Source organism: Thunnus maccoyii, chromosome 6, assembly GCF_910596095.1.
Source record: "Thunnus maccoyii chromosome 6, fThuMac1.1, whole genome shotgun sequence".
In the NCBI taxonomy this organism is placed as follows: Eukaryota; Metazoa; Chordata; class Actinopteri; order Scombriformes; family Scombridae; genus Thunnus; species Thunnus maccoyii.
In genome coordinates this window covers 24,086,756-24,113,584 of record NC_056538.1, presented here as the reverse complement: position 1 = coordinate 24,113,584, position 26,829 = coordinate 24,086,756, and the positions used below count along the sequence as shown (strand labels likewise).

The 26,829-nt window shown below is 39.2% G+C and overlaps 2 protein-coding genes across 5 annotated transcripts; one reads left to right on the top strand and one right to left on the bottom strand.

The window, feature by feature from the left end:
• Positions 1–201: 201 nt before the first annotated feature.
• On the bottom strand, positions 202–7,490 carry tlcd1 (TLC domain containing 1). Of its 3 annotated transcripts, none has more exons than XM_042413126.1 (5): positions 6,900–7,490; positions 5,685–5,767; positions 4,141–4,223; positions 2,084–2,298; positions 202–535 (listed from the first exon to the last, which is right to left on the bottom strand). In XM_042413126.1, exons 1-5 carry the CDS (start codon positions 7,103–7,105, stop codon positions 397–399), a joined length of 726 nt encoding a protein of 241 aa, XP_042269060.1. In that variant the 5' UTR covers positions 7,106–7,490; the 3' UTR covers positions 202–396. The 3 variants fall into 3 exon arrangements, with proteins under 3 accessions (XP_042269060.1, XP_042269058.1, XP_042269059.1); XM_042413124.1 differs by having other exon boundaries at positions 390–535; positions 1,902–2,298; positions 6,900–7,487; XM_042413125.1 differs by having other exon boundaries at positions 390–535; positions 1,959–2,298; positions 6,900–7,485.
• A 6,070-nt stretch (positions 7,491–13,560) lies between these two features.
• Positions 13,561–25,931, top strand: nek8 (NIMA-related kinase 8). 2 transcript variants are annotated; one of them, XM_042414081.1, is made up of 15 exons: positions 13,561–13,661; positions 14,879–15,084; positions 16,065–16,297; positions 16,425–16,556; positions 17,027–17,235; positions 17,330–17,409; positions 17,512–17,696; positions 18,288–18,435; positions 18,975–19,051; positions 19,656–19,773; positions 19,905–20,055; positions 20,647–20,810; positions 21,158–21,310; positions 22,466–22,624; positions 24,564–25,931. In XM_042414081.1, the coding sequence occupies exons 1-15, from the start codon at positions 13,615–13,617 to the stop codon at positions 24,590–24,592; spliced, it is 2,091 nt and encodes a 696-aa protein (XP_042270015.1). In that variant the 5' UTR covers positions 13,561–13,614; the 3' UTR covers positions 24,593–25,931. The 2 variants fall into 2 exon arrangements, with proteins under 2 accessions (XP_042270015.1, XP_042270016.1); XM_042414082.1 differs by lacking the exon at positions 22,466–22,624.
• The last annotated feature ends 898 nt before the right edge of the window (positions 25,932–26,829 follow it).

The following is a 26,829-nucleotide window of genomic DNA, read 5'->3' as shown; positions in this document are numbered from 1 at the left end:
TATATATATATATATATATATATATATTGCTATTTTGGTAAAATGACTGAAATTATTTATTGTTTATCACAATAGTTGCAGATTAACTTTCTGTCGATCAACTAATTGCCACATTGACTAATCATTTCATCTTTATACTGCATGGATGTAAAACATCAAACAAATAGCAGAGGACATATTAATACAGAAATAAACAAACACTGTGATTTGAAATACTTTTTTAATTCATGGTATCACTCAGCAAAAATACAGGGCTCCTAAAAAAAACTGTTCTCACAATTCACTACAAGATACATTACACACTATTGTGGTCAAATTAATCTATATGTTTGTCTCCAAAATCTCTGCTCGGCAACAATCAAGCTTTTACAAAAGCATACAGATCATCATTCTGTGCTACATATTTACTTTATTATTCACACACCATCTTTGTCTCTGTTTATTTTTTATTTTTGGGAAAGGCACTGTGGTAAAGGCACTGCAGCACAGCTCAGACACATCTAATCTCTGTCCTGGTCTGTTCGGGTTCTCTTGGCTGAAATAGAAAATGAAATGTACTGATCATTAGGTTTTTAATTGACACTGTCAGCACTTATGATTTATGGCATGATCAGAAAATTAGCCTTTTTAAGTCTACTATATGGTCAACTTGTATTACCATTTGAAATATATCAAACATGAATGCACATGAGGACATTATTTACAAAATGCTATATATCCATTTTAGGTAAAAAGAAGAAACACATCTTAACCTGAAGGTCGTCACTCAATAGCTTTTAAAAAAAAGGGGGGGATCTATTCAGTAAAATTACTGTTATTTTGCAAACAAGCAAACAAGGTTCACACTTAATCTCTTTACTCTTCTATTACTCCACATCTACTGATGATGTGATATTGTAGTGATTGTGCTGCGGCCGCTCATTATGAAGGGTTTCTCAGGGTTTCCACTTCCTAAAGAGCTTAATCTGACTGTTAGATGGCAGGAAGATCCAGCTCCAGCTCCAAGAATGTAATAAGAGTCCAATTTTCCTGTACTGTTGTGTGTGTCTCCAGTTCAATGGTCCTTGACTACCAGTTCAGTCACAGCCCATTATCTCTTCAGCCACAAATGGCATCATAGAGATGCAGGGAGAAAATGTATTGTATGTACACATATATTATTAAAATGTGAGCCGATGTCGGAAAATCCCAGCTGGCGGGTGGTTCGTACACCCAGGGAGAGAAAACCGGATTACATGTCATTTTCTCCTCATAATAAACACATTAAAGATATAACATATCTTAATATCTCATAACATAAACAGTAGCTAGTTTGTCAGCAAACAATGTTAGCAACTGCAAAATGCTTTTTCACATTTCAAATGTATGTGTTTCACACAGGTTGTTTGTTGGATTAAAGAATGGAATAAAGTTACTGGATTCACTTTCTTGCCAAGAGTTAGATGAGAAGATTGATGTCACTCTCACAACTATGAGTGGTGTCGACCTTCTCATCTAACTCTCTGCCAAAAAGCGAATGAGCCTGTTTCCCAAAATGTCAAACTATTCTTGGTGCCGAAAATGAATCTTAAATATGCTAAAAGTGGTAACATGATGTCAAGGGTTTGAGAAATGCTGCAAACCTAGAATTTTTAGCTTGATTTGGAGCGCTGTTGCATTATATTTTTACCCGTGAAAAGCCAAATTTCGGACTTTACAACAGCTCTTGAAAGCAGCATATGAACAAGGCAGCACCCTGTTCCACCAAAAGTTGTTTGGGTTTTTTTTTTCTTTGGCAGTGATATGCGATACAATGAGGGAACTTGTCGTCATGAGGATTGGTGTCAGTTATGGTTTAAAAAAGACAAAATGTCTAAACTCCCTCCCTAAACAAAAGTCCCATGAACCTTCCGGTCACTCACTGAGAAACTTTTTGGAGTTGTTATTATGCATCCCGTTCTGTCCCGCATAGCTCTTACTATGAGGGAAGAAGTCTGCACGGAGCAGGCGGTAGAAATAAACCAGGATCATAATATTCATCACCACCATGGTGATGAGAAAGTATCCGCCGTGGTCCAACCAGGAGTAATTGTTGACAATGTACCAGGTGAGGTAGAACTGGGTGCTCAGACGGAAAGCAATGTAGGTGAAGAGGTTGGCGAGTTTGTTGATGTGGTACATGGAGGAGGACTGAGCTCCGGACAGCTTTAGCATCAGCCTCAGGTGCAAGGTGACACTGTTGACCTCTACAAAGAGAGCTATTACAGCGCCGGCTACATACAGCTGAGTGTAGAGGGCGTACAGGAAACACCAGATCACCTGAGGAGGAGACAGAAAGAGAAGGAGGTGTTTATACAGCTAACAAACATGTTTGATGATCACATTGGTTTTTTTTATGATCTCACTGTTTGTTCTTTTTTGTATTTGCCTTGCTTTTATTGTTTGCTTTTCCCTGTAAAGCTGTTAAGTGTAAGTTCACCACAAAAAAAACATTTTTTTTGGGTAACTTTTCTAGTGTTAGAGTATCTAAGCATGCAGATAGTTTTGGTTTAATTCATCCAGATCTTGAAATATCCTTCTCTGATGAGGGGTGAATGGAATTTCATTTGTGGTGCTCACATAATTGAGAAATGACATTTAAAGAAGGACTATTTGTTCAGTTAGAAAAAAAAAATCAGCTCCAATGAAAACATTGAGGGTTTGTTGATTATCCAGACTAACTGGAACGCTGTTTCTGGAGAGACAGGTTGCTGTTGGACTTTAGTCATGTAGTTTTTCCAATTCTGTGAGCACGAAAAACTAACTTCTGTCGTATTGGGGTAGTGGAATGTGGTATGATTATCTAACTATAACTATCTACATAACAGTAGAAATAAGAAAATATGCTGTTGAATGGATGAACAATAAAGAGAGATTTCCTTGTCTTGAATCCCGACACAGGAGCAAAAAATATAAAGTTTGACCAACAATAGAGACTTAATGATGTTCACTATGATGGTGGAAGTCTCTTGTCCCTGCAGGTTTGGCTATTGCCCTGCACGCAAATATATGGTAGCCAATGGCTGCTTTCAAAGAGCTAAAAACCCCTGTTGAGCTTGTAATATGGTCAAGAATTAACATTAAGTATCTGATATATGCTCTTTTACTAAATATATATTTGTATGATTCTCAACAATGCTCCTCATACAACCTCTTTAACCCCAATACTCACTACACTCACTACACTCACTACACTCAGCCAAACATGGTTCAAGCCCACAAAACTTTAATTTAAAATCTAGTGAAGGTGCCAAAGTTTCCAAACATATCAAATCTCTCAAGTAGAATTTTGGGAAAATGCGTTTAAAATGAACATCTAGAATATAATACATAAAACATGAAGTCTTTAAATGTTTCACTTAGTTTTAACATCATATACCTTCAATGAGGAGATGGAACAAAAAGATACACAACGGTACTATCAGGCATGATTGATGTTTTCTCCCTTAAGGTTACTTCAGAGGGAAATTAAAGGAAACTGGATGTCACAGGGAGCACCGAACAAAAATATATTCTACGTGATTCAATGATACAAATAAGATGATGCAAGTCTGCCAGTTGATCTCATGATTGCAATGATATCCGCTCAGTGGCATGATTGCATTCAGCTCAGGTCAGTGCTGTGCAAATAGTCTGTGTTATTTCACTGTAATGACTCCCTCTCTCTGGATTTGTTTGCTCAGTGGATACATGATAAATTATTAAACAGTATTCAGTATATAAAACGAGTCTTTAAGTCTTTATGTACAACACAGGACGTTTAGCTGGATGCAATACATCTGATCACACAACTACATTAGCAACATTTCATGATTATTTTATTTGATCTATATATTTCTCTGTCTATATATTTAGGACCAAACATTGCAGCAAGAATCAACTTCTCAAAATAAAACACAACTTTCTCTTCTTCTCTCTCTGACTTTCACACACACACACATATGAAACAGGCTACCTGTGTAGATCACATGTTCACATGATCACATGATGTTCACTTCCTTCACAGGTGTTGTGCAATCAAGTTGCTGAGCTCAACATACCGGCAGCAATATATAATCTGAACCAGACACGCAACCTGGTTAGAGTTGAAAAGAAAACGTGGCCACAGGCACATCGCCTTACCAGTGCATGGTGGAGCAAGAATTCCCATGATCCTCTTGCGTGTCCCGTCAGGATAATATCACCTGCGTCTTGCACGAAGTATCCTGAGAGGAAAGAAAAATAAAAACTGACTCTGTTACCGGCATGAGGCTGTGGGGTTAATCAGCTCAGAAAAATAACTAATATTAAATCACTACTGATAAATTGTGCAGAATTTCATGCGATACAATGGTTGACAAGATCATCTATACATACTCAAAACTCTTTTCCATGATTTCAATTACATGCTTATTTTCAGCTTCTTTCATATTTTCATCTTCCATTACATTTGACAATTTCTTTTACTTGTAAATACATCATTTTACAATAAAGCTGCACTTGACAACGCTGTGTACATTCAAACATCACATGAAACCAAAAAGCAAACATTATAAAGTGTCTGTTGTTGCAGAGTAGTAGTTGAGTAGATTAACTGCAGGTATTCAGCTGAAATGTCACGGTCAACCAGACAGGTGCGACTTGACAAACCTGACAAATCTGTGGTTTGGTGTTTCACCACACTGCAGCATACTGATGGATATAATACAGATCAATTCACTGAAATTTCAGCTTTAAGAGACTACTCAAGGCTGACGTGAAATCTTAGCAAATTCTGAAACTCATGTGCGCACTCTGAATTCACCCCTTTACTATTCAAACTATTGCCATTGTTTGTTTTGTTAATGGCACTTAATAAATCAAACTACCATTAAAAGCATGTAGCTGGCGATCACCTTTTCACAAGGTTGTGTTGAACACATCTTACAGATTTCAACAAACATCTTTGTTTATGGAAATAATCTGACAGCAGAGTTTATCTCTTTATTTATGAGTCATTATTTTTAGAACATGCCAGCTAAAAAAATCGCAACATATCCATGGTTATCAAACTGTGTTGGCCTCATTTAACTGGAGGAATTCAAGTGACTAAGAGTCCCTTTGTGCCTGGGAATGACTGGCATGCTGTGGATAGTGAGACACACAACCAGTCACTATGTTAAAGAACATGACCTCCAGTATCTGGCGTCGATGGCCTCTGTGGAACTAATAGCTGCTTGTGGTTGTTAGGGCAGATCTCCATAGGTTTGCGTCGTCATGGTTACACAAAGATGCACATAAGACCTGATCATATACAGCCCAGACCAGACCCCTGAGTCCTCAGGGGATTGGCTTTGGTGTCCATGGTGATTTAGAGGATCCGCCCACTCGCCTGTTCTGAGGAACAGGTGAGAGGGCGGATCTTTTTGTTGTTTCTCTGAATAGCAGTAACTGGAAAGGTGGCAGTTGTACGCCTCAGGACATGTGCATTCTTGTGCATAAAACACTACAAACAAGACTATTCCTCTGCCGACTGCACGTTGATCAACATGTGCAAAATCAAACAATAAGACTAATAATTTGTGTGCACCAAAACAAGAAAATGAAACATTGCAAATTAATCTTCATATAAATACCAAAACCTAACTTGTATTTATTTTACTGTTATCCTCGAGTGTCAATTCCTTTTCCACATTGCTTTCACTGACCTGTTGAGACGCAGACGAGCAGGTAGGATAGCGAGGTGTGGTAAGAGTGGATGTTTCTCAGCGTCTCCGGCCAAACCACCACACTGGAGAGGGATACATGTTATGGATAGATGGGTCTGTATTCGCCTCACTCAGACATACATGGGCTCACTCCTGGAGAGAAAAGCCTGACTAAGCAGAGACATTAATATCAGGTGTTATGGATTTTTTTAACCCCCTGACTAATAGATGTAGTCGTAATAGAGCCATTATTGTTTAATGCTCTTTACTATCTAGTTTATATGTTTATGTATCTAAAAAAAAACACTATTTCTGCAATTCTACGACTATTTTATTCAAAAATAGACTCACTGATGTTACATTTTTCTTTGTCACTTCTTATTGCTGTTTAGCAAAAGGGTCACACCTCAAAAAGAAAGGTTTCCCTGTGTGTCCCCTCCCTTTATAAATACACCAAGACCAAGAAGTATTGTTAATAAATAACCTACTCCTTACATGACATTTAAAGCAGTGCACCTTTTCACATGTTACCTCGGCACTACTTTTGAGTGCACCTTTGTGTGTTTGGAAGCAAAACAACCTCCCTTTTCAATTTGAAAACTTACTCCGCTCACCTCCACTGAAGCTCTCAGCCATTTCTAACTCATACTTCTACAAATTAAATGCAGCTGTCGTTAAGTGAAAGCACAGACATTCCAAAAATTTGACCTTGGTCCCACTTCTTGCTGTTAAAAGATGAGTCACAAGCATGGTCCCCGCCCCAAAAACTAGTTGCTTTAACAAGAATCGTTTTGCCAGCAGGTTTTTCCAGTTGATACAGACTTGAGTAACCCATAATACTGGCAGACTGTTAGATTGATAAGATTTGATTTGAGTTGTACACCAACTCAACAGTACAAGCCTAGTAGCAAAAAGAGCTTTGTGTGGCCCATACTGTACAGTGGCATTTCTCTCCCCACTTCAAAATGCCATTGTCTCCCCCGTCCCTCTCCCTGTTTGAACATGCCCTTTTCCTCCTCCTGCCTGGCCTGGCTGCCACAGGCTGTCACTGCTGCACACACACACACACACACACACACACACACACACACACACACACACATACACACACACATACACACACACATACACACACACACACACTGTGGACTGTGAATAGACAATGGTGTCCCAGTGTGAATGGACGGATGCATGGATGGATGGATGGAGACTTACCAGGTCAAGGCCCATGTCCCGGTCAGCAGGGAGTGCACCAGGGACACAGAGAGGTTCCGCCACTTCCAGGAGCGGTAGTCATCCTGCCTCACCACTTTGGGCACTGGCAGCCTTTGCAACAACCTGTGGACCACCCTGAAAACCAGAGAGCACACCAGCACCGACAGGCCTGGGTGACTCTTCAGCACAGGAAGTAGGGCCTCCATCCTCTCCTCCCCACCCCTGCTCTCCCTCTGTCTCTGGGCGCTTAGCTCTGTCTCTACACCTCCCCCCCGTCCCCTCTGTCAACGTCTCCTCGGCCCGGTGATGGACGGAAATGCACGGTATGTGATGGGAGTGTTGTCTGAAGAGAGAGGAGATATTGCAGTTCCAGAAGTTGATCCTCTTGTTGTTTTTTTTTCTTGTTGTTGTTGTTGTTGTTTTTTAAATTGCTGCTTTCCGCAGAGCTGATGTCCGACTGATGCTGCAGCCTTTTTTCTTCTCACGTTTTCAGCCTAAAGAGGGAGGCTCGTAGGGGATTCCCGTAACAGCTCATTCCAGTGCGACGGTGCTTGATCCCTCGCAGCGCCTTGTATCGTAATGTGCTGCCGCTCTCAGCCCGCCTGTGTGTGCACATAGAAGGGGGGAGTGGTGGAGAGAGGGCGCGGGGTGGGTGGTGCCGCTGCTGCTCTCTGTAACTACACAAACAAGGAGGAGCGCTCATGTTACGCAAGAAAACAAAATCACAGAGCAGGGCTGCTGAAACGTGATGTTGGGGTACAAAAGTCAGAGTATGCCTTTACAATAGTAACTTATTAAAAAAAAAAAAAAAAAAAACTGAAGCACAGTATTCATTCCATGAAAACTGTTAAAGGTCCAGTGTGTAGAATTTAGTGGCATCAACGACTTGGCAGAAATTGAACATAATATTCATAAGTATGTTTTAATTAGTTTATAATAATCTGAAAATAAAAATAGTTGTTTTCATTATTGAGCCCTTTATAGTTACATAGGGAGCGGGTCCTCTTCAAGCACCCAGGAACAGCGCCAGGCTGTGAGGCCAATTTGACATAGTGGCCAAACCGTGTAATTACAACGTCACGTGACGCTATTGGGCCCAAAAAGACTTTTTTCCATAGACTTACATTGTGAAAGAGACGTCCGTAAATCAGCGGATACATTTTTTTGAGCATCACTACCCCTGCAAAATGACTCGTCGCACTATCAGAATTTGATTCATTCGGTCCGATCACATTTCGAAAGCCTAAAAGAGATTGAATTGTTTTATCCCCATTCAAGTTAGCCGGAGGGCCGAGTTTCGCGGCCACCCTAGGTTCTCCTACACACTTACTAAACAACACACTTTTTAAACTGTTTTCTGTTGAACTAAAGTCATTTCTCATGTCCGTTCTAACCATATCTCACATTCATGAGAGGTAACGCTCAATAAATATTACATAAATCTCAGACTTTTTCGTTTTAGGAGCATAAACACTTCCCTCTTCATGAGAAATTTGTTAATCAATTTTTAAAAAGAAAAAAAATATATTTTGGTTGAAATACTGGTGAGTTTTGATTTTCTTTTAGAACATTTTTTGTTACACTTTTCTTTCAAAACCTTCTCTGTCAAGCATAACATAGATTTTATAACATGATTTTTTGATTTAGTTGCATGCTAAGTGCCCAGATACCATATGGAAGTGGGCCTCTTCAGGAAATGATGCAGCACTGCTGGCCTTCTTCTGGCCCGGACAAAATGGATGTGAGCCTGACATTGCCCACATGTAAAATAGCAAATGTGGCCCAAAAATCCCAAATCAAATGTGGGCCTTTTTTGGTAAAGATGCAGTGTTCTCAGGTATGTGTATTCTGGATGTGGGCATGTTCTGGTTTATCTGGTTTGTTCTTGGTTTACATACAGCTTGCTTGTGGCCTAGACCTGGGAAACAGGAGTGGACCGCCCAAGTGCCATCATTCCACGTGGCATGTGGGACGGATGAAAGTGTCGGTTTTGCTATCTGGGTGTGGTGTTAACTTAGTTAGAATTTTTGCCATATTACTTTGAAACTTTCCACCCTGTCACAGGATTTAGTGTGACAGGAGGGAGGGAGGGGAGGGGTATTCAGTTTGTTACAATGTGCAACCTCACCGCTAGATGGCACTAAATCCTACACACTGGTCCTTTAAAGAGCTATTTCAGCCCTCCTCAGAGTCCAGATCAGTCCCACAGAGAGAGCAGCCATCAACGTCTTCAGGCTCAGATTGGTAATGATAAACACATGTCCGACAACCAACAGGTTCTACTGGCCTGCATGAGAAGACATCCTGTGGTACCAGTTTGATGACATACTGGAGCTTATTCAAGAGCCACAGCCTGTGACATCCCACCACATGGAAATTCAGAGAGATGAGCGGAACCAACTTTCTCAGTAACTGCCATGATTTCATTATTTAGGGTGACAACAACTGCAAATGCATTTACATAAGGAGTTGTAGTGGGATCAATAATGGGGTGATTACAGTATTACAGTACAAGTAATAGTACTGCTTTTTTCCATCAGCTGATGGCAATGTTCATGATTGTTTTTTGATTGATATGTTTTAATCTTATTTTCAATGTCAGACAGCATCAGTTTTTTTGGGAAAGTGATAAACTAAATTGGAAATGGACTGACCTTAAATTTGACAATAATCTTTATTCAGGGATCAAACATACATGTCTAAGTATATGCATTATGTTTTGTCATGTGCTGTGGTATCTGATTGATGATGTAGTTATAGTTCTAGCAGTAACTGCAGCAGTGTAGTTTTCCATGTGAGGCTTTAAATGTGAGGCTCTGTTCATGATTTGTTTTTGTAAGGACACGTGTATGTGTATGTGTGTGTGTGTGTGTGTGTGTGTGTTTGCTTTGCATGCTTTAACATCATTCAATCATGATCATGTCTTACTCACTTTACGAAATGCACTTACCATTAATTGGGGAAAATAACACCATTATAAAGTGGACCTTTATAATATTTAATCAGATCTAATCATGAGAAGTAGAAATAGATTGGCTTCAATCCTGGTAAAAGCTTTTACTGTAAATATAGATGTGATTGAACCAAACTATACACATCTTTGTTATGTTTGGAGAGGAACAATATGTTAAACAGGCAGCCAGCAATGCCCTCCTTCCCCAGCCTTAACTCTTTCCATAAACACAGCGTAGCTCTCATTCCCCACAGCTGGCCTCTTGGCAGTCCAGCGGGGAAAGGGGAAAAGGAAGTGAACGGGGGGAAAAACTCACCAGCAGCAGCTGAGACCCTGCACGCTTAGGAACATTACCACCTGCACCACAGCTGTCTGTGCGAAATGTAATCCCACACACACAATGAGAAAGGGTTTACTTTTCTTCTGCTAATTGTTTTCAAGTTCATTGCTTTTTATGTGGTGCCTCTTATTCATAATTAATGCACATTTGTTTATATATGTTTCTTTGAAATTCATGTATTCCAGGTTTCTTTTATTATTTCCATGTACAAACTATAAAAAATACAAACAAAAAACAGTTGTCCTAATTCAAAAAATAACAATAGATGATACATTCTAGAGTTACATGTCTACTAAAATCACATGGTGCCAAATCAACTTAATGAAATTCAGCTTATTAGTGTTACTGTTTTACTCGCTGAAGTTCCACTGAGCATTAAGCATGTGTATATGACGTAGATTATGGCAATATATGTTTTGGAAAATATGAATCATAGTTTAAATACAACTTTTGGGGTCAAATGGGCAGCATGTCATCAGGAGCTTGGGTGTAGAATGGACTTGTTGGGCCCCTAGCTGTACAAATATACCATCACACAGGCTACAGTGTAAAAATATTCCACTGGATGGCAGCAAAACCTCATGTGAACAACAACAGTTACATTTTGTTTTTCAGCTCAGTGGCACCCAATTCTTCATCAAACCACTTGGTGGCACCTCTCTCTAAAAAACCTCCAGGAAGGCCCACTTCCTTACTGTTGTGATTGTTGAAATGTGCTAGAAAATTCCCTGTGATTAATAAGACTGCAGTGCTTGAAACAGTCAAGTACATCACTCTCCAGTAATTGTTCTGGCTGAAATTAATTACTTGTGTGTTTATGTGTCAGAGACAGAAACAAAAACAAAGAATTGAATGTGTGTTATCAGTGACGCGTGTTGTAGTTTGAGTGGTTCAGTGCATCGTTTCAGGACCAGTCAATAGGTTTAATGCTCTTTTTATGTTGTGCTAAAGTCTGAAACTTGAAACATGAACCACATAATTAATCTACTTATATCCACTGAGTACAGAGCTGTCTGTAACCAAACACCCTGCGGTTAGAGAGAGAAATGTAACATAATACCATTGCTTGTGTTTCCTGCATGCCTTACCATGGTTATTTCGTTGTAGTGTGAGAGAATGAGAGCCTTTTTTTTCTCTCACTGCTTTTATCACAGAAACCTGTCATTCCTTGCAGCTTCAGGTTTCCAAAGAAACATCTAAGGATTTCTGACAGCAGATGCAAAAGGGCCATATAAAGGTTTTCATACATTAGTAGCTGCTGTTGCTCATGTTATTGAACCTTGGCTGTCTGTTGAGTTTACAAGAAGGTCTCCCAATATCATGTGATGTGTTTGAGACGGGAATCTTTGTGCCTGGCTCAGTGCTGAACCATATTGATCTTGGGGTGATTTTTCTTTCCCCTGAGGCTGTTGAGAAACGGCTACTGTGGAGACTCTGCGAGCAGCCAATAGAGAGAAAATCTAGGGGTTAATTGATTTCCAGCGAGTGCACAGTAAATAGCCAAACAAAAATAGGTCTGACTTGGTCAGGGGAAAATTCAGTTTCATGCCCAAGCAGTAAAAGGCCACTTTTGTGTTGCAGGTTCTGGGAAAAATGTGGTTTTATAGTGTTTAATTAATTCGATTCATTTATTTTTGATATGGTAAAATCTATTTTTGCTGAAAAAGTATTTTTGAGGTTAATCAGAAACCAAGATAAAAACTCATGTAACATTCATAAATAACTGACAGCACCACTGACAGAAACATGTGGATGTCAGCATAGTCAATCAATCTGACAAAGACTTGAGAAGGAGGTGAAAGCATCTCCGTAGTGAAACAATGTCAGCCATGACTTCCTGTTGAGATGAGCTGTATCTTCAGAGATCTTTTAAGATTAATGGTCCTCAGGCGTGGGTTCATACCTGGGGTTTAGCATCAGTTTCACTATCCTACACGGTGCATTCCTGGATAGTGACTGTTGCGTCTGGAGACAGATCCACTGCTTAAGGAAGACAGAAGCACAAGGCCAAATATGTCACTAAGCTGGTCTGATGAGTGGCGTATATGGTGCAAGTTTCCTTTAGGTGCTTCTTTGTTGAGATAGTATATCCCTGAGAATGAGCAAACTATTGTTTGTTAAACCACCTACTCACCTTTCTTCCCTTCACCTAACTTCATAAAAAAAACCTGCAAATTGTAGAGAAAAGGTTCAATTACATGTAGATCACTGTTTGTGGTGATATATCATTATTTCAGATTGATGATAATAGTGGAGGTATGTACTTCAGTACAACACAGAGCAGGCTTTGTCACAGCACAAAGCATTTATTATCCCCCATCGTGGCGGAGAGGGGAAACAGTGCTCATGCAGCCCTCTTCCTGCTTATCTCAGACAAGGGGAAGGCGCTTTATAATCACCAGGTGTCTGGATGTGAGACTACAGTATCTGCCGTCCAAGCTCAAGACGCTGCACTAATCATATCTGTCTCACTGTTTCGCTAACTACATCACTGTCTCCATTTCATTTCTCACTTCAGGTAATTTGCTTTCTGGCATGAATGATAGACAACAGTGTAGCTGAATAAAGTATCGGTCTATTTCACAAAAGTCATTTTGACATGTCACAGTAGGAAAAGCATAGGTGTAAATAATAACATTAATGAAAGTTTCGGTTATACTTAGCTAATAAAACTGATTCTGATTTCAGGGTCCTGTGCACGCTGGGTCTCTGTCACACTGTCATGGCTTACTGGGACACCTAAATATAACATATTTACATTTTGCTTAGCTTAACTTGGAATATATCTAAAGATAGTATTTTTGAGTAAGCTAGATTCTTTTACCATTAGAAAATGTATAGCTATGTGGAGCCATAGTGAATATTGAACAAAGCAAAGAAAAATTAGCAAAGAAGAATAAGAGTAATCTGGATTTACTCTTTTCTAATAAGTGCAATCTGAAGTCTGTTCTCTTAGTTTTTGTAGTCACAAATGTCACATTTCTATCAAGTGACTCGGTAACGTTTAAGTTACCATAACTACATTAAATACATTTTGGGTACCTTTGTTTGTAATTAAATTTACATTATCAGTATAAGTAACAGTTGGTTACTTCTACTTGAGTATGACATTTAGCCACACCATTGTTTTAACTTGCCAAAGCACAGATGCAGACAGAAAAACAAAAAAAAATTGGTGGGTTTTCTCTTATTCTCTGCCTCTAAATCTCTTCCTGTATGACTGAAAACATTTATTAAAGCTGTGAGAGTCACCAACAGTAGTCATTACTTTACCTCTGTGAATCTACTTTTTTTCATTTTGACAAGTATGGTTTAAAAAAAACGTTTTTTGCTTCGCTTTTTGTCCCTCGTCGCTGCCCGTCGTACTGGGGTCGGGTTGCCTGGAGACGGCGGAAACGTTTGGGTGCAGCACAGCAGCAGCGATGGAGAAGTATGAGAAAATCAAAGTTGTTGGAAGAGGAGCATTTGGGTAAAACTTAACTTATACTTCGTAGCTGTTTTGTGGTGCAAACATCTTTCAGTCCTCTATATACTCATAAATACGGCGCTGACAGACGTTAAGTAAGAAAGCCAGGCCTCACTTTTTCCCCCAAAATGTAACGTTAACGGGATGCGTCAGAGTTAAAATGTGCAGACGTTAGTTGGGCTTGTCCAGAAAAAATAAGACGAGGCCATTGAACATAATTAACTCTTTAAAAGCACACGTAAACGCTAGATTATGAGTAGCACTGGGGTTTTCCTAAAAGTTGCTCCAGAAGTTTCTTTAGACATTTTGGCTGCTTCTAAGGTAACTTTAGCTAAGTTAGTTATTAATTTACAGTCATTTGAGCTATTGCATTCACATCACTTTCAATAAAATCTAGCGCCTATATCTCACATTTGAAAGACAAAGATGTTACTTAAATATGGCAAATTGCTAGAAATCTTTTGCAAAATTCACATGAGATGACATCAAAACAAATGACAAACTGGAACTGGATCCATCTTAGGTCTGGCAGGCTGCTCTGCTCATTTTGCGATGCATTTAAAACGATTTAAAACCTAAATATTAAGCAGAAGCATTCATTTAGGCCCTGTAACGTTACTATACAGCTGTATTTGTATTGTATAGTTTTTAAGTATTGGTACTTCTTTTGGTTATTCCTATTTTTTCAGACTGCATACTTTTATTCCACAACATTTCAGAGGGTAATTTTATACTTTGTATATCCACCACATGTATTTTTAGTTACCAGATACTTTATAAATAAAGACTTTAGATGCAGAACATACTGCTCGTAAAATACATGCCTTGTCATTTCAAATGAGCTTATGTTACAGAGGTGTGTTGGCAATGAAAAATCTATTTTCTTAAGATCTATTTTTTTGCAATAAGTAATATAAATCCACATTTTTATACATTGCATTTTTTAAAATCTTTTCTCAATTTGGAGTGATTGGTTTGAATTTTTGTAATACACTAACCTTCCTTACACTTAATGAGTGAAAGCAAACATTAACTCCTTCACTGTATTTTGCCTATTTATACTGCACTACAGTTATATTGCCTACAAAATTAAAATACAGTACAGTAGTTCTTGAAGCTTACAGTAACAATAATGTAACATTATGACAGAAACAGAAAGAAGGGGAATTTTTCACAATAAGTACGTTTTCGTCTATTTTTTCATTTTCTTCCCTTGTCAGGATCGTTCACCTGTGCCGCAGGCGCAGTGACGGGGCTTTTGTCATCCTGAAGGAGATCCCAGTGGAGCAGATGTCACGAGATGAACGCCTGGCAGCTCAGAATGAGTGTCAGGTGCTGAAACTGCTCAACCACCCAAATATCATAGAGTACTATGAGAACTTCCTGGAAGACAAGGCCCTCATGATAGCTATGGAATATGCACCAGGTAATCTTACTGTATTACATGACCCCCTTTTGTTCATTGTGTTAGAGTTCACTTTTCCCATGGTTTAGTGCTTTAGGCCTCCTTACTTTTTTTCTCTCTCATGTCAGGCCTGGGAAGGCAGTGAAGTGATTGGAGGCATTTGAGTCCTAAATTCTATGGAAAGACCCAGAGCCTGATATCATCAGATGAGGCTCTCTCAGCTGAACACTGTGTTCCGTTGAAACATCAAGCCTTTTCTGTCAGGGATCCTAAAGCTCCAGACTACCTTTGTAAATAAGATTTTCTCACCCTTGTGGTCTATTGGGTTGCTTGATTTGCAGATTGATGATATTTGTTTGAAAATATCACACAAAATGCAAAAGTATCCCAAATTGATTATTATTTGGTGTTTTGGGTTTTTTAAATAATTTTTTAAATATATTTTGACATATACATTTTTTATTATCCTGATATTGCTGTGGTGGTTCAGTGTAGTTTAGTTTAGGTAAGTCTTTGTTTTATTGTGTCATCCTTGACATTTTTGTTGTGCTAAACTAAGTTTAGCGGGAAAAATGGCAAAATGTAAGAAAAAAAAGATAATTTCATGTTGCAGACCTGGCTTTGTTAAGAAGGATTTCATAGCAATGTCCTGTTTCCTGATATTGAGGCAAATCACTGGGGAAAGGAACAAGAGTGTTAGGTTTAGATTTAGTTTAAGTTCTGACTTTGAAGTAGGGATTGGCTCGTAGCTTGGGAAAATTTTAGACGCAGTTCTTCATTGTGGTAGAAAGTAACGGACAAGTAAATTATAGTATGTTGATATTATTTACTTGTGCAATCAGAGCACCTGCTTTGTACTTAAAGCCTTGTTGAATCCCATGCTTACTGGTTATGATTGCCATCACTCAACCCGGTAACTTATAAATGAAGTTATTTTAAATAAATGTATTATTGTTTTGTATGTATTTTATCAATGGTTTATTCATGGTTTCTGTATGCAGGTGGAACCTTGGCTGACTACATACAGAAGCGCTGTAACTCCCTGCTGGATGAGGACACCATCCTTCACTTCTTTGTGCAGATCTTGCTTGCTTTGTACCATGTGCACAACAAACTCATCCTGCACAGGGACCTTAAGACACAGAATATTCTTCTTGACAAGCACCAGATGATTGTCAAAATCGGTGACTTTGGCATCTCCAAAATCCTTGTCAGCAAAAGCAAAGCTTACACGGTAAGCTCTGACGCCTCTGATTTGATTTCAAAATGTACTGTGACTATTTTAGCAACATACTTATCCTGATATGTTTAATCCTAACATGTTTTAGCACAAATTAACGCCTCCCTCTTTCACTCTACAGGTGGTTGGAACCCCCTGCTATATCTCCCCAGAGCTGTGTGAGGGAAAGCCGTATAACCAGAAGAGTGACATCTGGGCTCTGGGCTGTGTGCTCTATGAGCTAGCTAGCCTGAAGAGAGCTTTTGAGGCTGCTGTACTAAACACATTTTCTTTACAATAATCCCTGTCTTGATTTGATGTGGTGATTGAAATAGTATTACTTTTGTGTTAGCTTTTGAAGCATTATTACTTGAATTCAATGTATGATACACGAAGGCGCAAAGGCAACAGAACCATCCTAACAACCATCAGAGCTACACTATGAACATCACAGGAGGCAGATTCTTACAATTACTCTTACTACACTACACTGCTCTTACAATAATATTTAATTTATTACCCAAGGTTGTCCCATGTTTCAGTCAGAGGCAGATTGCTAGGGCTTTTGATTTTAACACAGATCAATAATTCACTCATATCTTTTTGCTTATACTAGAATCTGTCTTCACTACCAAATCTACAGCGATGCACTAATGTCTTATTTATGTTTCCTTTGGAAGGGATTGGGGAGTTTTCACATCTATTATGCATCTCATAATTTTACTTTTTTATTTTGGCTTTCAGAATCTACCCGCCCTTGTTCTGAAGATCATGAGCGGTACCTTTGCTCCAATTTCAGACCGTTACAGCCCAGAACTCCGACAGCTCATCCTCAATATGCTCAATCTGGATCCATCCAAACGTCCTCAACTCAATGAAATAATGGCCCTTCCCATATGCATCAGGCCCCTGCTTAATCTCTACACAGACATAGGCAATGTCAAGATGCGCAGGTGAAGTCTTGATGTTTTAACAGACCTTGATTTGTGATCAAAAGTTCACATATTCTGTGTAATGTAAGAAATCACCGCCACTTTTTTTTCCCAGGATTGAGAAACCTCTGTCCACTGTACAGACTGGTCCACAAGGCAGACAAGGAGGGAGAGTACCCACCAACAGGTCCAGAGGTCAGGCACATCTTACCATTATTTGACAACAGAATAAGCTTGAAGAGGTTGATTGAACTACTTAAATCCCAAATTTGATTGTTGTTTTTTGGGGTGAAACAGATGGATCAGTCGCTTTAGCAACAGGGAAGGTGCATTCTCTCCCTCTGTCCTCGGTGTACACGTGGGGCAGTGGCATCTCAACACCTCTCCGCCTGCCCATGCTCAACACTGAGGTGCTGCAGGTGTCGCTGGGCCGCACTCAGAAGATGGGGGTGACCAAGTCAGGCCGACTGATCACTTGGGAGGTCTGTGTTTTGATTCTTTTTACTGTTTTTATAATTCATATTACATCATAAAGGAAAAATGCACCCTTAAACACTGCAACAATGTTTAGGACTGTCTGGTAATTGGTAAAAGATTTTGGTGTCAGTTCAACACACAACCTCTTTGTACACTCACTTACTCAGAACATCCTGGAGGAAAATCCAGTGCAAAAGAGGTAGAGATTGCAAATTCTACACCAGCAGTAGCTTCAGTAGTCCAAAGTGCAATACAGCCACCAGCAATGTTGCCCAACTAAAACTGAAAGTAACACTTTTTTGTCTTAATTCTAGGAAATAGTAGGAAACGTAGAAAATCACCAACTGAGGCAGAATTAAATGAGGCGGGCTGCTGAAAATGGGCACATTAAAACACTTAATAATAAAATAACAGCTGGAAGGCACTGAACATCACAGTTGGATGGTATCTAATGGTGTATCCAGGGGTGGATTTTTCCTTTAAAATCTCTAGTTACTCATCTCTACCAGAAAAGAGTTATATTCTCACTCTGTGGCCATAAATACAAATTTCCTATGCACTCAGCAAAGACTAATAATAATCATTTATCATCACAGGCTCCATCAGTGGGGTCTGGTGAGGCCAGTCTGCCTGGTGTGGTGGAGCAGATGCAGCCTCAGTTCATTTCACGCTTCCTAGAGGGTCAATCTGGAGTCACCATCAAGTCCGTGTCCTGTGGTGATCTCTTTACCACCTGCATGACAGGTTGGTGGGACGTCCCTCTTTTGACAGTCATCAGAGAGATTGCATTCATGTCCATTCAGCCTCGCGGGGAACTCAGCTATAGGAAATCAATGTTTATTCTCTGCTTTCTGCACTCATACATAGCACCACATGGATATAAAACACTGACGCAGAATTTGAACGTGCGTATGAAAGTGTGGATGCAGTCAGCTTTTTTTACTGTACTTGATCAGATAGTGTGGTCCCACTTGTAAAATATGGCTCTCCATGCTCACCTACAGTAGCACTTTTTGAGCTCAAATAGTGGTGCTCTGTTAGTCAGTGTGCGTCAGGAGGCTGTCGTCAGCTTGCCCGACATTGCAAAGCAGATAACACAGGATTAAAGACCCTTCCTCTCAGCTCAGTTGCCTCTCTTTCATCACTTTTCACTGTAGTGACACAGATTAGCGTTTCCTACTGTAGATAGGCATTAGAAGCATTCTGTTGATCCACACAAGGATACACCTACACCCATCAACAAATAGTAGATCTAATCCCTTCTTTTCATTTTCAATTTGCAGACAGAGGCATTATCATGACTTTCGGAAGTGGGAGCAACGGTTGTTTAGGACACGGTAACTTCAATGATGTAACACAGGTACGTGTTCACCCCTCAAAGGAAAATATTTGAATGTTGCACTGATATCAAATATACACACAGTTGCCAATTTATTAGGTACGCATATCGAAAAACCAATGCAGTCTAATACAATGGCTCTGCAATAAATCTTCATCTTCATGAACGTTTTAATATTCAGTTTTTGTTGAAACTGTTATAGAGATGTGTTGATTGATTGTATTTTTCTAGTATTTCTGTACTATATTAACAGATCTACACCTTTATTCGCCACTTACAATCCTTGTCATACCACCCTCTATGTGTCATCAGAACTTCCAAAGTTTTGACTCTTGCACAGTATACTCATAATGAATGTGATTATAAAGCAGATACTGTTCTGTCCTCACAGTTCCTGATTTTTTTAATGATTCCTATGATGTACATTTCCTGTCAAAATACATGAATAGAAGCCTTAAATTATGGCAAACATGTTTTAAAAATGGGAAAAACACTTACAGGCATTGTAGAACAAAACATTCATTAAAAAATCATTTTTTTGACCCAGTAGACTTTTTATTGAAATATGTAGGTTTGACATTACATTTATGAATTGTTTTCCATCTCTCTCTGTTTTTGTGCGTAGCCCAAGATAGTGGAGGCGCTCCTCGGCTATGAGCTGGTTCAGGTGTCGTGTGGTGCTTCCCACGTACTCGCTGTGACCAATGAAAGAGAAGTATTTTCCTGGGGAAGAGGAGACAATGGTATAGTTAATGAACCAGTTCTTATCAGACTCAATCTGCCTTACCCTTTTGGTGTTTGTTTGTATAGTATGTCACTAATTTATGACAGCAGCACACAGACTGATTATTTGGTTTATGTTCCTGTCTGTAAGGTCGCCTCGGGTTAGGCACCCAAGACACCCACAACTGTCCACAGCAGGTGTGTTTACCTGTTGAATTTGAGGCTCAGAGGGTGGTGTGTGGAGTTGACTGCTCCATGATTATCAGCACCCAGCACAGCATTGTGGCATGTGGAAGCAACAGGTAATTATTGTAAATTTTCCCACCCAAAAGCATGCTCATTAGTCTTGGTAAACATGTCACTGACTGACATGAGCTAATGAATAGCAGTGATGTAATTAGTAGACATCGCCACTGTATGTTTGTCATAAAGAATACATTTTTTAACACAAAATTACACATCCCATAGGCTTATGTTCTAAACCCTTTCATGTGCATGGGGTGGTGGTAGATTAAAGGAGAAACTATGGTGCAGAGAGATACTTTCTTGGTGCACAACCAGTGAGACGGCACTTTGCTTTCCTTCCCTGTTAATCTCTCTCTCTCTCAGAGAGGTTTTGAACAGGATGTAGAGCTGAGTATGAGTAGGAGTAGCATGAGTCAACACAGCAGGGTTCATTTTGGGTCTGAGGCAGCATTGTTCAGATACCTGCAGCTCAGCAGCTGTCTTACAGACAAGGAAACATGCTTAGAAAAATATTAAGACTGTCTTGTGATAAACATACTTTTATGCATATTTAGGGAGTGATTTAATTAACTGAATAAATACAGTTATTCTCTTTCAATAAACACCTCTCTCTGTTTTAAATACTTTTGTTGTTTTGTTGTGGTCAGGTTCAACAAACTTGGGTTGGATAAAATAACAGCTGGAGAGGAACCAAATCCCACAAATCAGGTGGAAGAAGTCCATTCTTACACTCCTGTCCAATCAGCCCCACTCAACAGTGAGAAGATTGTTTACATTGACATAGGAACAGCCCATTCTGTTGCTGTTACAGGTGAAATATTCCCATTATTAATATCATCTAATTTATGATATGGCATTGTTTGTAGTGATACATCTCTGTGTGACTGCCTCCATAATGGTATTAAGTAGGAGAAGATCATTTAGTGCTGGTCAAAGTAAAGCTTTAATGATTCTTGCAGCACCAGATTGTCTGGAACATGTTAAACCTCAGTAAAGCTAAAGAGAAAACATACAGCATCACAAAATGAGGCCGCCAATAATCAATCAGTCTCAGTAATTGTGTCAAAGTCTGATATTGATTTTTTAAAAAGCAACACTTAGCACCTTTAAAGATCCACTTGTGTAATTCTCGGTGTCACCCACACTTGCCATTTCCAGAGAGGGGTCAGTGTTTTACTTTTGGCAGCAACCAGCATGGCCAGATGGGCTGTAGTTCACGTCGTAGCAGCCGTGTGCCTTACCCAGTGCCCGGCCTGCAGAGTATCACCATGGCTGCCTGTGGAGATGCTTTCACCCTAGCGATCGGATCCGGTGAGTAGAAGGGAGCGGATGTTATGTATTTATCTTCTCTGTTTTTAAAAGTGGTGAGTTTTATTGTCACTCCACATTCATTCATTTGCATGCAGGTTGTACTCACTTAATTCACGATGTTTTGGTCCTCAGACCTTCATCGGGCAAATTTCATAAAGACCTGATGCCTGATGAAGGTCTGAAACATCGTTAATAAAGTGAGTACAAGTGATAGACAGTGTGCTTTGTTTGTTTCCTTTCCAAGTCAAGAGTTTTTGATGCTACCTACCTGTCACTAAGACTTGATGGTGTGCAAGAACTTTGCTGATATTGTTCTCAAAGTGAGAAATTGAACAGCATACTATTCACAAGCCATGTTGTTTGGGATAAAATGGTTGCTGTTCGGCAGCTGGCTTATAACCAAGTTTCCAAAAAGAACTTGGACACACTTGTGTATAAAAGAAACATTTTCAGAAAGGACAAACACTGTATTCTCCCTTATTGTTAATGCCTTGCTCAAAAAATGTTTTTAGACCTTTGTATGAGTAGGAGTTGCTCAAGTAAACACAAGTGTTCATCTAAGCTCTAAAATATCTGCTGTTTAGTTGCTTTGGAAGAAAACAAGTTTCTATGAGACCACACAACAGCAATATAACTTAACCTCAAAAACAAAAAAGATTAAATGTTCACTATGATGGATTTTGTTACTTGAACAAGTTTCAAGTTTCTTTTCATATTATACTGAAATGAACTGAGAGTTTAAAACCAGCAGTGGTCACATGGAACATACAGTAGAAAGTGGTTGGCAGTATTGTAAAATATACAGGGTTTTTATTTAGCAAATGGGTTAAAATATGCAAAACCATTGGTACGGTCCTTTAAACATGTGGGTTAACAGATAGGTAACAGATGTGTGTGTGTTTTGTTCTTATAGCTGAGGGTAAAATGGTGTTATATTGTTCCAGTGATTGGCTCCCCCAGGGAGAAAGCCAGCAGTGCCAGCCATGCCTGTAGGTTTTCTTTGTCAAGGGAAGGCTTTGTTCAACAGATAGAGCCATTATGCTGCCACTGCAGGAGAGACAGAGCTGTCACTTAAAGATTTGTGTGGATTAATGCATCCTGGGGGCGCGCTGTGAATTTGGAGAAATGGTGACCAGCTTCTACTTCTTCCCGCAGATGGGGAGGTGTACACCTGGGGAAAGGGGGCCCGTGGACGCCTCGGAAGGAAAGAGGAGGATTCTGGGATACCAAAGGCGGTGCAGCTCGACGAGAGTCACCCGTTCACGGTGACATCAGTGGCTTGTTGTCATGGCAACACTCTGCTGGCAGTGAAACGTAATATTTCGCTTATTACCCTTTGTTAACAAACACTGTGAGATGTTAGGATGTGGTGAAATCTAACTGAGAGTACTAATCCCCAGATGAAAGACGGGCTGAACTTGAGACAAGCTTCCCTTGATAATGTCGACAGAGATGCATGTTTTTCTGTGTAGAACTGTGAACCTGAAAGGACTCATTTGTAACTTTGAAAGCTCACCCACTAAAGAGATGGCTTTGTTTCACTACCTCTTTATATTCCCACAGCCATACTTTTCCAGTCATTGCGCTACTTAACTTCTTTATGTCTGTTTATATTAACAAAATAGTTTCTTTCAGCCATCCTCTGCAAACTTGGCAAGAATCGTTCTATCTCTATGCCAAGATTCAAGAAACTTCATTATCCATCACACAGTAACAGAAATTCCTCGTTGACACGGCACAATCAAACAGATCATTTAGTCCAGCTCCACAATGTGGCTGTTAATTTTAGAGAGAACTGAATGATGTGGCCACAGACCTCTTTCTGAGAGGAATAGAAGACATCCAGTCAGCGATTTGTTCCTCTTTCTCCCAGCAGCGGCAGTGCAAAAGCCAGAGATTCTGATGGAAACTGAAAAACAGTGAAGGTGGGATTAAATCGTCCTTCTGCATACAAATTGAAAATAGATGCAGATTTAGAGAAGATTAAACTGCATCACAATTTAATAAGTATCAGAGATGTTGGTAATCCTTGCTACAGGCTACAAGGCTGCTGTTTAAATGTTCCTTTGACCCACACCATGTGACAAGGACATGGAGACCAAGATGGACTGCCAATGTGGGTGCACTCATGGAGATGATAAGTGGCTCTGTGAGAGGTTTATGTTACTGTTATCAATACTTAGGATTTAATCTCCAGACCAGACAAGAAGCTGACACAATAGTGGTGTGTTTATACTTAACCTTAAGACAAACACTGGGGTATTATTATAGAATTGAGTGCATAGTGTATCAAAGTGGACAGGGAGTAAATGGTGTGTTGTTGGAAAAAGAAAAAAAAAACACTCAGCATAAAGGAACTAAAAACTGTTCTGTTTCCTTTGGAGCTTCTACCATTTTACTTTTAAGTCGTTGTCTATAGCCAGGACATCTTTGAAAATCATAGTTATGTGATGAGGTTGATTTAAGTCACTTCAGTTGAACTCCAGTGTCTCTGTGAGGTCTTCTCCCAGCAGCAGAGATTCAGGTGTCTCTGTACAAATGAAACTGGTACTGGTATTTTTTCTTGCAGAAATTGAAAATCTTTAAATCTGACAACTCTCATGCAACATGTATGCTATGTAACATGTCACACCCTGGTTCAAGGCAGAGACCACATGAGTTGTAACTAAAAATAGGTTTATTTTGGAGGGCCAAAGGAGAAATTAAAATGAACAGTGCAAAACCAAACAGTGCAAAACCAAACTGTGCGGAAACTATGGGAGAGAGAAGAAGTGGCTGACTGCCACCAGCTTTATAGAGTAACCAGTGAGTTCGTGCAGGTGAGCTGAATATCCCAACTCCACCTACCAGGCTCCTGCAAGGAGAGAGGAGTCCTGTCCAGAGAGGGTCATCACATATGTGTCCAGAATTTTATTCTTGGCAGTGACAAAAGCATCTAAAAAAAGGCATTTCAAAATATGTCAAAACTTTTCACCACACCTATTCAAAGACAGAAAATTAACAAGCAATGTACTAAAACTGTGAAAGTATATATATATAAACATTTACAGGTGTTGTAGGTGTAACTGCACCGCCATGTAACTGCGGTCATATTGGTAGTAGAACATGACAAGCTCGTATCAATATTTAATTAACCTCTAGCCATTATCGGCCTCATTATTGGCAAATTGATTCATCAGCAGACCATAATTTGTACAGCAAAAGAGGTGTCATGCTGATGTTTTTTCATGTCCTTTGCTCTCTCTTGTTTCAGCTTTGCTTGACGAACCTGCCCCGAGATGATGTTGTCCTGAACAGTAACCTGCACCAACTCAGCGGTCGTCATGAAGCCCGGCGTTGGCTTGAGGTGAAGGACAGCTCCCTCTGAATTAACTCCTCCCTGGGGCCCATCTGTGCTGCAGTTGAAAGATTCCCTTTCATACTGCAGCTGCGGCCACAGAATGTCACTTGGTCTTCCTCTCTATTTATTTAGTTTTTTTCCTCCAGGAATGAAACTGTGTTTGTTTCAGTTCCTGATATGATGGAGCGAAAAACAGAAAAGGTCAAAACCTGATTGTTGCAGCAGGTGTATCTCACCATGAGGTTAGTTGAAGGAATGTTGTAACACTGTTACTGAAGCTGGTTTGCAGGAAGTCATTAGTCAGCTTTCATGTAGTGAGCTATTGTCCTCGCTCATGAAAGGCCAGTAAAAGTCAAACTGGTTTGAGCTCTCTTAAGCCACTGCTGAATGAGATGATACAAGGCATAGAAACCAGAATAATGAATGCCACTTCAGTGTTTAGTAACTCATCAGGCAAATGAACCAAACAGATTAATCTTGATCATATCGTTAGTGGTCACATTGTGCTTTATTGGATTAGTCCTTCGCTACATTTGTGATCAGCAGCAGTGTTCAAATCAGATAACGACATGTTGTTTAGTGTTAGACTAATCCAACACTTTAACAACAGGACTTTATGGTGTTAAAGAGACTGTGGCTGCGTCCGAAATCACTCCCTCGTTCACTTGTTCATTCATTTACTCACTCATTCACTATTATAATGAACACTCTGTAGTTTACTCTGTAGTGAGCAGTAAATCAAGATTTCAGATACTTAATGCATCATCATTATTTTGCTTCATCACTGCACAGCTGTAATCTTTGCAGCTGTTAAATGTGACGTGTTGTACTGTGGGATTGTTAGTAGAAAGTAGCGTATATGCCATGCAAATTTCTTTTTGTGTTACATTATGGGAAACTTTGAGGGTACTAAATCGTGCATAGATTTCACACTCAGACACTAACAGAAAATGGCGGACAGTGAACGTAGTGCACTATATTATGAATAGGGAGTGAGTTCAGGCACATCCTGAGTATTTTTGAAGATTCAGTATTGTAAATCAATTAATTGTGCATTATATTTGAAATAAGATGGTATATATATGTTGTGTAAACTATATTCATGGTGACCTATGTGCCAAAGAGGGAAATCTTTGTAGTACATAGTGTATTTTTATATTTACATTTTCTTATTTATTGTCATTATCACTCATTGTGTTTGTCATAAAAAACATTTTTAAAGAAAGCTTGATCATATAGATGCAGACGATTGATTACTGAACATCTGAAATAAAATTTTCAACATGATAAAACCTGTGAGAAATTCTTTGGTAAGTTTAAGTCTCAAGTTTCAAGTTTATTGTCATATACTTGTAACAATTCAACATCTTTACCTGTAAGGAAAATCTTGGACTCAAAGCCAACTCAACTTTACATAATAAATAAAATAAATCAAATATTATTATAAGTATCCAACAAAGGCAATAAGTAAAAAGTGGACCTATTTACTGATTAAAATAAAACTGTCAAACAGTCTACGTTAGTCTTATGTTAGTTAGGAAGATGGTTGCATTTTGGATAGACCTGAAACTAGAGAGGAGAGAGTTCTTCAGAAAGAGAGAATCTGTTTTATCTCTTTGTTACCTGCTATTCTCCACCTTCATATGAATCATGTGTGCTGCTGAAATTAATATATATGTTGAATTTATCAGAGAACATAATGGTTCTAGTGGCTGCTAATGGATGCATGGAAATCATGACTGATCATGATTTGATGGCACTGGGAAGGTTGACTTTAAAATTATAACACTTATCGATCAATATCTTAAAACTACGAGTTAAAACTCTAATAACTAACCTACAGTGTAATAACTAAGTACCCCTTTTTTTCTCACATTAAGCTGTCAATTCATTGTGTTGTTTCATTCGTAATTTCATCTGAGTAATTAGCAGTTAGGATGGTCATTGTAACCACTATTACTGGTCCAGTTATAATAAATTAATATGCAATCAATGCATTCATCAAGATCCTAAAAAGCGATCACTTATTTTCCTAAATGTATACACACTTTCAAGGAATTATTCATTATTTAAGATGTGTTGATGCATATTCTTTGGACATAAGATCAGTTACCATTGTTTTCTTGTATGATGATGTAATGATGATGTAATCCAGTGGCAATACATCAGGTGAAAACTG